Source organism: Lampetra fluviatilis, chromosome 38, assembly GCF_964198595.1.
Source record: "Lampetra fluviatilis chromosome 38, kcLamFluv1.1, whole genome shotgun sequence".
Classification (NCBI taxonomy): Eukaryota; Metazoa; Chordata; class Hyperoartia; order Petromyzontiformes; family Petromyzontidae; genus Lampetra; species Lampetra fluviatilis.
The window spans coordinates 4,814,159-4,827,393 of record NC_136312.1 but is presented as its reverse complement, the minus strand read 5'-3'; the positions used below and the strand labels follow the sequence as shown (position 1 = coordinate 4,827,393).

Here is a 13,235-nt window from a genome sequence, read left to right as displayed (position 1 = left end):
CCTCTCCGCCACCTCTCCGCCACCCCCCCCCCCCACCCCCCGTTGTGCCACTTACCGCTCGAGGCGCCGTCGCGCTCCATCTCGATGTCCTCCGCTTGCCGGATCCAGTCCAGGTAACCGCGCAGGTCGCCATCCAGTTTCTGCTTCTCGCGAAGTTTCTGGAAGTCGCCGCGCGCCTTCGCCTTCTCGCGCTCCTTGGAGAACTCGCTGAGCGCGCGGAAAGGACGCATCACCATCAAAGACAAAGGTCCCCCGTGTAGCATTGACAGTGTTGGGGGCAAGTGCTGTTAGCGAGTAGCACCTATGAAGGCCGGAACGGCACGCGAGGGGGTGGGTGGCCAGCACCACGCCCGGCCGCCTTTGTCTCACTCGTGGCGATGATTTTACACACTGCACCGGGTACTCATTTGAGGCTGAGTCGACCTAAGGGAGGCCCAGGGACCGGTTCAGATAGTCGTCACCGGTGTTGGCATTGAGCGGGAATTGAACTCGGGTCGCCGGGCGCTAACCGCTGCACCACCGCATCACCGCCATCAGCACCCCCACCAATGAGGGTCAAAGGTCAAATCCGTGCTACCACCATCACGTTGCTCGGGTCAATGTCAAGAGGTCACCGTGGCCAATGGCGCCGCCAATTGGTGGCCGCCACGCCTCGCCAACGCGTCCCTCCTCTTTGCCAGATTGCGTGCGTGGTGGTGCAGCTGCGGAAAAGTCGACGTCCATCCTCCAGGCTCCGTTCGCATAAAAAGAAAAAGTCACAAACTCAACCCGATCGCTCGCTACCAGCCCGGTTTAACGCGATTACCCCCCCTCCACCCCCCACCTTCACCCCCCCCCCCCATCTACCCCCCCCCCTATCCAACTGCCCCGCTCCTCCTCCAACCGCGGCCCCCGCCCCTCCACAAGCTCACCCCCTCCATCCGCCCCCCACCTCCATCCCCCCTCCAACCGCCCTCCCTCCACCCCCTCCACCTCCCCTCCACCCGCCCCCCTTCACCCGCTCCCCCTCCACCCACTCCACCTCCACCCGCCCCCCTTCCACCCCCCCTCTACCCTCCACCCGTGCCCCACCACCTCCACCCGCCCCCCTCCACCCGCTCCCCCTCCACCCGCCCCCCTTCCACCCCCCCTCCACCCGCGCCCCACCTTCTCCACCCGCCCCCCACCTCCACCCCCCAGGGCTCTGCGGGATGGATGGCGAAGAGTGGAGGGGGAGGTGAAGGGACGAGGCAGGGAATGGGCAGTGGAGAAGAGGTGAGGCTTTGAGAGGAGATCAAGGAGGTTAAGGAGGGGGAATGCTTTATGGGATATGAAGAAGGGCCATCGCCCGAAACGTCGTCTGTTGGATATATTATTTTATTTTAAGGCCACACACGCAGGGAGTTATTGCCGAGAGTGTAGAACAATATTTACAGCGCTATGGGAACCTCATTTGCCAGTAAAAATATGATAATTTGTTTTTTACCCTTCTATCTGGCAACAAAAAAGGCGTCAGTTTTGTTGCCAGATAGAAGGGTAAAAAACCAATTATAATATTTACAGCGTTTTTTTATTCAATTAAAGCTCGGTTTCAAAATTCCTTGAGCAGCTTTCAAGAGACCCGGCTGAGCGTTGTCTGCCACAGGCAGCGATGAGATCGACTACGTGGGGGGGAGTTCGGGGTGGGGGCGGGGGGGGGGGGATGTGTGGGATGGGTGGAGTCACTCACCCGCTCAATACCCCCAACACCAGGTTCAGCACGAAGAACGACCCCACGATGATGAGGTTCACGAAGTAAATCCACGGCCAATCGTTCCCCACCGCGTCGTTCACCTGCAGGGCACACGCACAATCACCTGCCTGGCACACGCACAGCGGCAGCGGGGGGGGCCATGGGGGGCGGGGGGCGGGGGGTGGGGGCTCACCCAGTAGAGCACGTCGGTCCAGCCCTCGAGCGTGATGCACTGGAACACGGTGAGCATGGCGAAGCCGAAGCTGTCGAAGTTGGTGACCCCGTCGTTGGGGCCCGCCCAGTCCGACCGGCACTCGGTGCCGTTCCTCGCGCACTGCCGTCCGCTGCCGGCGAACGCGCAGGGCGCCACGACCTCCTCGTCGTCGGCCAGCAGCCCTGCCGGCCACGGGCGGACCGGGGGGCGAGACGCGAGCGGGGTTGGGGCGGCGAGGTGGTCGCGAACGCTCCGCGCGATGCTGCGTGCCCTTTCCCCCCCCACCCCGCATGCCCTCCCCCCCGCGTGTCCCTTCCCCCCCACCCCGCGTGTCCCTTCCCCCCCACCCCGCATGCCCCCCCCCCCCGCGTGTCTCTTCCCCCCCACCCCGTCCTACGTTTGTTGAACTTCTTTCGCGCCCGTACGCAGCCGACCGTGCTCATCGGATGGTGCGGATGATGATGAGGACGACGACAGCAGCACGGCGCGTCAGTGTGTGTCGGAGCTAGCGGGCACCTGTGCCTGTGTAGTAGCACGTCTTGTGCATCTTGCCCATGAAGAGCTCCAGGCCGATGATGGCGTAGATGATGATGAAGAAGAGCACGAGGAGGCCGATGTGCAGCAGCGGCACCATGGCCTTGATGATGGAGTTGAGCACCACCTGGAGGCCTGCAGGCAGTAGAGGATTAAGCTCAGTGCAGGGCCTGTAGCATCTGTTATAAAGGGGCCCGAAATAAAAAAAAAACACGTAAATATGAAACACACAAATGTATAACTTGCATAGTAAAGTAATTGTAATTTTTATTTGCTATACAGCCAGATAATGCGACAAATAGTTAACCTTAAACATCCAGTCGTTCGTGAAAGTTGAAGGCGGTATAGTACTATAGTAATAGAGCAAGTGCAGAATTACTGAACCGGAATTGATAGCTTGAAAGCATTTAGCGCGGGCCCCTTGAAAATGCGGGGCCCGTAGCTACTACACGTGCAGCTACTACACGTGCAGCTACTACACGTGCAGCTACTACACGTGCAGCTACTACACGTGCAGCTACTACACGTGCAGCTACTACACGTGCAGCTACTACACGTGCAGCTACTACACGTGCAGCTACTACACGTGCAGCTACTACACGTGCAGCTACTACACGTGCAGCTACTACACGTGCAGCTACTACACGTGCAGCTACTACACGTGTAGTAGCTACATTTGTAGTAGCTACATTTGTAGTAGCTACATATGTAGCTACTACAAATGTAGCTACTTGTGCTACTGGGACAATCCGGCACTGATCAAGGCTGCTATTTGGGAGTATCGCTGAAGATAAAATGATGGTTGGCGATAATGTTAAGAGTTTTGCATTCGTGTTTGAATTAAAGTTTGGTGCTGGTGTTAAGGATTGAAGGTTAGGGTTTCGGAGAAGGCTAGGGTTTTGGATTAGATCAGGGATTCGGGTTTATAAGATAAAACCCAGACTCAGAGCGTCTCCTGGAATCTGCACACAACGCTGCAGCCCGGGATCGGCTCACGTGGCCCAAGATCGGCTCACGTGACACGGGATCGGCTCATTGGGCCCGGGATCGGCTCACGTGACCCGGGATCGGCTCACGTGACCCGGGATCGGCTCACGTGACCCGGGATCGGCTCACGTGACCCGGGATCGGCTCACGTGACCCGGGATCGGCTCATTGGGCCCGGGATCGGCTCACGTGACCCGGGATCGGCTCACGTGGCCCAAGATCGGCTCACGTGACACGGGATCGGCTCATTGGGCCCGGGATCGGCTCACGTGACCCGGGATCGGCTCACGTGACCCGGGATCGGCTCACGTGACCCGGGATCGGCTCACTGGGCACGCCGGACACGAGACGCAGGGGGCGCAGCACGCGGAACGCTCGCAGCGCCTTCACGTCGAAGCCGCCGCTCTTCCCGGCGTGCGAGCCCGGCACCACCCCGGCACGCGACACCTGCTCCAGCACGGCGCTGAACAGCCTGGGGGTGGGGGGCACACGTGGAGGGCACGCGGGGTGGGGGGGGAAGGGACACGCGGGGGGGGAAGGGGCACGCGGGGTGGGGGGGGAAGGGACACGCGGGGGGGGGGGGGGAGGGGGCACGCGGGGGGGAAAGGGGCACGCGGGGTGCGGGGGGAAAGGGCACACGGGGGAGAAGAAGCACGCGGGGTGGGGGGGAAGGGGCACGCGGGGTGGGGGGGGAAGGGGCACGCGGGGGGAAGGAGGGGGCATGCGTTATGTTTTTAGGTGTTGCGTATATGTTCTATAGTGTTTTAAATTTGTTTCATTTATGAAATTGGCATAAACAAACATGACTGATAAAGTTGCTCTATTTACTGCACCGTAGTTACCATTCAAATCTCAAAAAAAAAGTGATGTAAGTGGCACCACTACGCTCTCGTTTCAACAACCATGATGTGTTTGACGATCGCCGGACCGACGCAAGCTCACCCGACAAGCACAATGACAAAGTCCAGGAGGTTCCAGCAGTTTCGCAGATACGCTTTCGGGTGAAACACCAGGCCATCGGCCACCACCTTCAACACGGCCTCCACCGTGAAGATGATCAGGAAGACAAACTCCAACTTCTCCTGCACACGCACAGCACGGAATATGAAGAGACGGATAACACTGGTCAACAAAAAAGAAACATTTTTTTTCTGGCCTGGACTTTTGCAGCTGTTTTAGACTAATTTCAGGGTGCTGATTCCAAATCTGATCTCAGATTTGCTCTATCACATCTCATTTTTATGCTATCGGCATACCCCATTTTCATTAATTTTACCCGAAATTAACTCTGTCACTTATGATTGCAAGTTGTTGCCAGTCAGTGACTGCTTTAGTGTTAAATATGGTGCTGTATTTTTAGGATAGTGTGTTTATAATATCATTTTATGTAGATATCCACATTTATTTAATATTGCAATTTTTATTGAAAATGCAATATTTGATATCTCAAAAACCTGATGTGATAGACAAAAACTGATGCCAGATTTGGAATCAGTACCCCAAAATTACCTTAAACCGTTGGAATACCTTACGCCAGAAAAAGTGTGTTGACTAGTGTAATCGACGGAGCGAGATTATAAGTCGACGGCAGATGGCATCGTCTCCGTTCCATCTGCACGACATCTGCCCCTCCAACTATTGCCTTGTCCCAGCTGCCGACGAGACCTCGATCCGTGCACTCCACCACGGTTCAACTCAGCCATTGAAACTCTCTCTCCCACCAATTATTATATTGTGATCCTGGCAAGAAAGGCCCCATGGTGTAGCTGCTCACCCCGAGCTCCCAATGTCCTGATGGTGGCGTTGTCTTTGTGCTGTTCGTCTTTTGGCGTCCTCTGGTCTAACACTTCGATTTAAAGCTTTCGTGACTGCAGGGATTCATCTTCTTGGTTCTTTCGGTAAAGTCACGTAGAAGGGAAATATTATTTTATTATTTCCCTTCTACGTGGTTCTTTCGGTAAAGTCACGTAGAAGGGAAATATTATTTTATTATTTCCCTTCTACGTGACTTTACCGAAAGAACCAAGAAGATGGTCAAACACTGTTTGAGACTCGGCTCTAAAGAAAGCTGTCTCTGGTGTGGACCAATCGGTTTCAAATACAATGCATCATCATCTACTACCGGAGCATGATTTTTGTTTGCATGTTCACCACAAGAACGTGTGATCAATGCAGACATGAGTCCTTACAAAAGGTTTCTGTTCGGCGTTTTAACATCTTAACACAACTGTTTCAGTGTCAGAAAGGGTAAAACCAATTCTTATATTTTGATACTGTCAAGAAAGGTCCCATGATCTCTCCCCCACTGTTGCACCTCGTTCCTCAACGTCCTCTCCAAATGCCTCACCGCGCGCACAACTGCAGGCGATCCAAAATGCCACCGCTCCACCCATCGCCCGCATCCACAGCGAGATCACTTTTACCCCCAACACGGCAATACCTGGGCTTCATCTTCTTGGTTCTTTCGGTAAAGTCACGTAGAATGGAAACAATAAAATAATAAAAATAAAACATTATAAAATAGTTCTCACGACGTTTCGGCCACAACGCAAGCAGCCGTCTCCCCGACAGACCTGGTTTTCATCTGAGGACGGCTGCTTACGTTGTGGCCGAAACGTCGTGAGAATTATTTTATTATGTTTAATTTTTATTATTTTATTGTTTCCATTCTACGTGACTTTACCGAAAGAACCAAGAAAATGAATCCCTGCAGTCACGAAAGCTTTAAATCGAAATACCTGTGCTGTCTCTCCCTCTCACTCAAATCCGAGGGTCAACCGCGAGCCACAAAACCACGAAGCGAGGCCAAACATATCACGGCCACTGTGAACTTGACACCGTTTTTACCCGATGTGCGCAGACCCGGTCGCAAGATGAACAACAACGGTCGCCAACTAAGTGGCGGCGACGTCACCATCGGGCTGGTGCCAGGCCAGGTGCACTTTGAGGCCACGTGCAGTGTCGAAGGCTCGGCTGGGCCAGGAGGTCACGGGACGATACTCCAGGCGTAATGGGATGACTGACTGAGATGATAACTCAATTGTGTGCATTTGTACCTTCAAATCTTGATTATTAATAACTGCCACTGTGAGGCTTTCTTCCTCTAATCCCAACACACGGTGCAACTAAAATAGCATACGTAGTTAGGGGCCGTCCATAAATGACGTCACTCGATTTTGGACGATTTTTTACCCCCCCCCCCTCGTCACACGGCGTCACAAAAACTCAGACCCCCCTCAAATATGACGTCACAAAGCTCTGCCCCCTCCCCCGCAAAACCATATTTCCATTTTGAAAATAAAATATGCTTCAAATCGCTTTAAACTATTGTCATTGTAGTGCGAATTTTATGTGGCGCTGCACTCTGATGTTGTAGGAGTGTTGTTATAACAATTCGTGTTGTTATAACAATTCTATATTTGTTTAAAGTTGCGCATTTTTATGATGTGACGTCACATTTCTCACCCCCCCCGCCCCTCTTCACACATCGTCACAAATGCCTGACCCCCTCCCCCCTTACGTTTGTGACGTCATTTATGGACGGCCCCTTATAGCCCTGCATACAATTGTATACGGGTTACAAAACGTGCGAAGTTATTTCAGTAAAAGTGAATCGGGAGAAAGCAGAGGTCGCAACCGGGTACCCGATACCAGTACCCTACCCGATACCCGGGTACGGGTACCCGTTTGCGACCCTGGTGCGGCCGGGTACGGGTACGGGTAGGCCGTGAGTCACTGGTGAGTAACCGTTTATCACTCATTTCCCAAAGTCTTGTCTCTTCTCACAATTCAAGTTCCTAGAATCAACCCACCCGCGCCTGCAACATGGCTTCATCCCAGAGGTCGCAATCAGGTACCCGATACCCGTACCCTACCCGTACCCGGCCGGGTACGGGTAGGGTACGGGTACGGCCGGGTACGGGTATGGGTACTCGTTTGCGACCCTGGTGTGGCCGGGTACGGGTAAGGAATCAAAACCCGTTTGCGACCTCTGGGAGAAAGGAGAGGTTGGGTGGGTGGGGGGGCACCGCAGTCCGATCTTGCACAGCCCCCGTCTGAAAGAGAACCACTGCCTCCCCACCCAACCACCACCAACGGAGCCACCGCTCCTCGGACCACAGCCACCACCACCACTGATCGTCCTCGCTGGGCCCGCTGCACAAGCCGAGGCCCTCCGCCGTTTGCCGCCCGGTGTGGCCCCTTGGCGCACGGCTCCTCACCAGGCTCAGGTTTGCCGAGCTCGTGTCATCGTCCGGGAAGGGCACGTACACGGCGAGAGCCACGCAGTTGCTGAAGATGGTGAGCAGGATGAGAACGTCGAACGGCCTGCGAGACGGGAGAGAGGTGGGAGGGAGGGGGGGTGCAGCGGGGTGCGAATGTACAGACAGTGGACACCCTGAAAGCTTCCTTGAAGAGCTTTGGATTCGACCTGAAACGCTGGGAATCCTTAGCACAGGACCGACCTGCCTGGAGAAGAAAAGTACAGGACGGTGCAGTCCTCTGTGAGAGTAGGAGAAGCTCCTGTGCTATCTTGAAGAGGCAGCAGCGCAAATCTACCAAGGAAGGACGTGTGGCTGCTCCTCAGAGCTCTAGATCCTCCCTGACCTGTCCAGTGTGCCACAGAGAATTCCGGGCTCGGAGTGGCCTGTTCAGCCATCTGCGCACTCATCAAAACCCAACAAAATGACAAACGTGCCATGGTCATCATCAACTTTGATGGACGAACAAGAAGAAGAAGAGGGGGTCCAGCAGCCGACCCACCCCCTCCACCACCCCCGCTCTAATCGACCGACACTGAGGGTCACCCGCGCCTCGCCCACACCTCCCGTCACATCATCGCGACTCGGCTGTCCGCAAACATTTGTTGGCAGCCGAACTTCGTCGAGGTCGCCTTTAACGTCACCGATCGCTGCTCGCGGACGCTTGCCCGAGTCGGGCAAGGAGGAAATACGGCGCCGATCAAAGGGGCGGGAGGGCCCCTTTTGGAGGAGAGATTTGCTAAAGAACCAAGGGGCAAGAAAAATGCGTTTGGTTGGGGGCTGCCGAGTGAGTAATAAATTGGAGGCCAACAGATTACCACGAGTGGCCTCGTGGTGCCATGCGGGAGGAGAGAGAAAGTCGAGGCCACCAACGCGAGAGGTGGATTGATGACATCAACTATTTTTTATTTATTTTACCAGATGAGGCCCCACTGAGCTAGTGAGGCCCGACCTATACAGACAGACCTGTTCTTCACCTGAGGACGGCTGCTTGCGTTGTGGCCGAAACGTCGTGAGAATAATTTTATTATGTTTTATTTTTATTATTTTATTATTTCCATTCTACGTGACTTTACCGAAAGAACCAAGAAGATGAATCCCTGCAGTCACGAAAGCTTTACATCGAAATTTGAGCTATACAGCTCTTTTTTTCAGAAGCGACCCGGCCGCATGTGATAGCCCAACGAAGTGGCTTATCATCCACGTGGACATTTATAGCAGCCAAATACTCTAAAGTAACGTGCGTCGATTCTAAATGTGGAAGGAAAAATCAGAGGAACCGGGGAAAAATCCACGCGACCACGGGGAAAGAGACATGCACACTCCAATATACAAGCCAAGGGTCGGGATAAAACCCACCACCTCCTCCATACCAGGCGAGGTAGTTAACATCTCGCCTTAGGAGACAGACGCATGAGTCTACACAGAGGTTATCCAAGGCCACGGGAACTGGTGGCGCACAGCCGACTGCCAGGTGGGCCTCCGTTATTCAGTAGCGACAAAATAAACTGGCCTGGAGTTTGGGGGGCAGCTATGCTGCGTGTGGCTCGGGGCAAATTTCCCCGTTTGCCTTCGAAGCCCTCCGGATGACCCCGTCTACAAGAAGCGATCGCCATGAGCGGAGCAAGAGTGGAATATTTCAGCCAGCCTCTAGTCTAATCAGCCACAGGGTGACGACTGAGGCAAGGCAGATAAGAGACATATTTAGTGATGGTGGCTACGCTGCACGCGGCCTGTAATCCAGCACTGTGGACGCAGTGAGAGTTGGTGGATTACACGAACGTTACTGTGAAACAACTCTCTTCCCGTGGGTGGGGCGGGGATAGAGCGTTGCTCCCTCACGCGCGCGTGGGTTTTCTCAGGGTACTCCGGTTTCCTCCCCCGAATGCATAAGCAACTCATAATTTGGCTGAAAACATAAAAAACAACCAGATGTAGCAGGGCTGTGGGGTACAACGGAGTAATTGCATTCCACACGATAAGCCACTTCGTTGAGCTATCATTTGTGGTCACGTCGCTTCTGAAAAATAAGCTAAAAGCTCAGTCGGGCTTTACTCGGTAAAGTACAAAATAGACATAAACATATACTTGCGATTTAATTTTTCGATTTAAAGCTTTCGTGACTGCAGGGATTCATCTTCTTGGTTCTTTCGGCAAAGTCACGTAGAAGGGAAGTAATAAAATAATAAAAATAAAATATAATAAAATAATTCTCTCTCAGAATTATTTAATTATGTTTTATTTTTATTATTTTATTACTTCCCTTCTACGTGACTTTACCGAAAGAACCAAGAAGATACTTGCGATTTGTTTACCTTTTCTATACTTTGCAACTCCTATCGTGTTATCGAATTCTATCTGCTGCTGTAACTTTCTGACCCCGCGGCCTACTACTGGACGTCTGATTTGAGAGAAATAAAAAGCTTCACAGCTCATCGGATTCCTTCAGCGGAAGCAAAGGTTCTGATCGTCATTCCAGCGCAGCATTATGGTTCCGTGACACCGGCGGACAGACGCGACGGCGCGAGAGGAACCCTATTCCGTATTAGGGGCCGTCCATAAATGACGTCACGCTATTTTGGACGATTTTTGACACCCCCCCCCCCATCGTCACACGGCGTCACAAAAAATCAGACCCCCCCCCTCAAATATGACGTCACAAAGCTCTACCCCCCCCCCACCCAAAAATAGATAACATGCTTCAAATCGCTTTAAACTATTGCCATTGTAGTGCGTATTTGACGTGGCGCTGCACCCTGATGTTGTAGGAGAAAACATTTATAAAAAAGTCGATTTAATTAAGTAGAACGTGTTGTCTACATTTATTTAAAGTTGCGTATTTTGATGTGACGCCACACTTCTCAAACCCCCCCCCTCGTCACACATCGTCACAAAGGTCTGACCCCCCCCTCCCCCTAGATGCATGACGTCATTTATGAACGGCCCCTTACCGCCACTCCACGATGCTGATGCACGCCCTGCGCATCGGATTTTGCAGGGAGAGGCAGAAGAGCGATCGAGCAGCCCGCGTGCTCCCGGCCGCGCCGCCGTCGCCGGTGGGACCGGCGGCCTTGCGCGCCCGCCCCATGCGCTCCTCCTCCTCGCGGGCGATGCGGATGGCAGCTTGCCACGTGAGCGGCGTGGCCTTCGATGTGCCACCCTGCGACGCTGCGTGCCAGTCGGACGAGGGGTTCGTGCAAGTGACTCAGGGGCACGAGTTCGGTTCCAGAGGTTACTGTTCGTAAGTCAATTTGTTCATAAGTCCAACTTTACTCCTAGCCGATTCCAAACACGTTGTACGGCGTGTACACTAAAAACAAGGGGAATTGCTTTACCAGTTGTATACTCTCCTGTAGATGTAGATGGCTACTGGTTCTTCGAGTTCTGCAGATGAAGATGCCACCACCGCCATCTATTGTGCGGTGGTTGAACTTACGACTCTCGGTGCGAACAGGCAACGGGCCAATACGGGACGAGGTTTAATTTTCGATTTAAAGCTTTCGTGACTGCAGAGATGCATCTTCTTGGTTCTTTCGGTAAAGCCACGTAGAAGGGAAATAATATAATAATAAAAATGAAACATAATAAAATAATTCTCACGACGTTTCGACCACAACGCAAGCAGCCGTCCTTATGTTTTATTATTTTATTATTTCCCTTCTACGTGACTTTTCCGAAAGAACCAAGAAGAGGGACGAGGTTTGTTCGTATCTCTGAAAGTTCGTAAGTCGAACGTTCGTAAGTAGAGGAGTGATTTTATTTCAAACAGGGCTATGCAGGATACAACTGCGGTCCCACCTCCTTTCTCCCGACTCACTTTGACTGAAATAGCTGCGCATATTTTGTAACCTGGATACAACGATATGTAGGGCTATGTCTAGAACTCTAGATGTATATTGTTTTATATTCTTAGTTTTTTTCGGTAAAGTCACGTAGGTAAAAAATTAAAATAAAAATTAATAAAAGTAAAATAAAAATAAAAATCACGACGTTTCGGAGGCAACACAAGCTTCCGTCTTCAGGTGTTGCCTCTCGAAACGTCGTGATTTTATTGTTTTATTTTTATTAATTTTTATTTAATTTTTTACCTACGTGACTTTACCGAAAAATCCTAAGAATATGAATCCTTGCAGTCACGAAAGCTTCAAATCTAGAATATATTGTTTTAGTTGCACCGTGTATTGTGATTAGAGGAAGACAGTCTCACAGTGACAGTTATTAATAATACAGATTTGAAAGTGCAATACTCACAAACACCAGCAGTAGCGGACACGATACTTTACGCCAGGTATTTTTTAGGAAATATTATTTTCCTCATTTGTAACAATGGTTTATTTTTTTGGCATTTGTGGTGAATTGTTGGAATTCTTTAAAAAAAAAATTCTTAACATTTTTGTTACTTATTCTTGGTTCTTTCGGTAAAGTCACGTAGAAGGGAATTAAACAATTTAAAGCTTTCGTGACTGCAGGGATTCATATTCTTGGTTCTTTCGGTAAAAGTCACGAAGAAGGGAAATAATAAAATATTTTTTACTTTATTATTTCATTATTATTTTATTATTTCCCTTCTACGTGACTTTACCGAAAGAACCAAGAATATGAATTCCTGCAGTCACAAAAGCTTTAAATCGAAATTTTTGTTATTTCTTTATCTTTTCATTCGGTGCCCCCTTGTGGCCGACTGGGCCCCTATGCGTCACATGCGGCTGCTACGTGACATTACCGAAAAAACTAAGAGTATGAATCCTTGCAGTCACGAAAGCTTCAAATCTAGAATGCTACGTACCCACCAGCCATCGTTGCGCCCCTGGCAGGGCTGAATACCGGCATCTATGCCACCCATCCCCTCCGCCTCGACCCCCCACAAGACTGATGTAGCTAACTCGACTGGTCCAACCAACAAATCTGACCGAGCAAAAACTTTACGGCACGTGAAATTGTGTTTTTTTTATGTAATGTTGATATGTTTATTTGTGCAGGTATTTTTTAAACATACTTCTTTAACGTGGTTGACCTGCTCCGATTTAGTTTTATTTGTTTTACTTTTTGTTATTTTGGTGGCCCAGGTCACACTCTTGACGATGTACTTTGTTGAACTTCTTTCGCACCGTATGTAGCCAACCGTGCCTGATCGGAGGTGCGGGGGAAAGGACAACAAAACTACACACAATGAGACCAACCTGGTCTCCTTGAGTTCTCATATTGGTGACACCAAATAAAAACAAAACAAACGGTGATGGCTTTTGAAATGAATCTGATATACCAGAGATAATTGGTCACAGTGGTGAGCCATGCCACTGGACATGGCCACAGTTGTGAGCCATGCCGGTGTAGTGACAATATACAATAGTGGGCAGTAGTAGTAGGTTTTTACCCTTTCAACTGGTACAAAACTGACACCTTTATACAAGGCATCATGTTTGCAATAACCACAACACAAGCAGTCAAAATGCAAACAAAAAGAAACAACTCTGATGATGACAATGATATGCACTGTCCTTGAAGTTGATTGGTCCACACCCGAGACAGC

General features: G+C 51.2%; 1 protein-coding gene across 1 annotated transcript in view; it reads right to left on the bottom strand.

Moving 5' to 3' along the window:
• Nucleotides 1-12,502, bottom strand: part of LOC144945684 (voltage-dependent L-type calcium channel subunit alpha-1D-like) — a 51,668-nt gene extending 39,166 nt beyond the window's left edge. Inside the window, 9 exon segments of the mRNA XM_078874251.1 lie at nucleotides 56-207; nucleotides 1,709-1,812; nucleotides 1,905-2,107; nucleotides 2,442-2,594; nucleotides 3,776-3,918; nucleotides 4,389-4,528; nucleotides 7,667-7,772; nucleotides 10,657-10,873; nucleotides 12,496-12,502. Coding sequence (XP_078730377.1) covers nucleotides 56-207; nucleotides 1,709-1,812; nucleotides 1,905-2,107; nucleotides 2,442-2,594; nucleotides 3,776-3,918; nucleotides 4,389-4,528; nucleotides 7,667-7,772; nucleotides 10,657-10,873; nucleotides 12,496-12,502 — 1,225 coding nt within the window.
• Nucleotides 12,503-13,235: the final 733 nt, after the last annotated feature.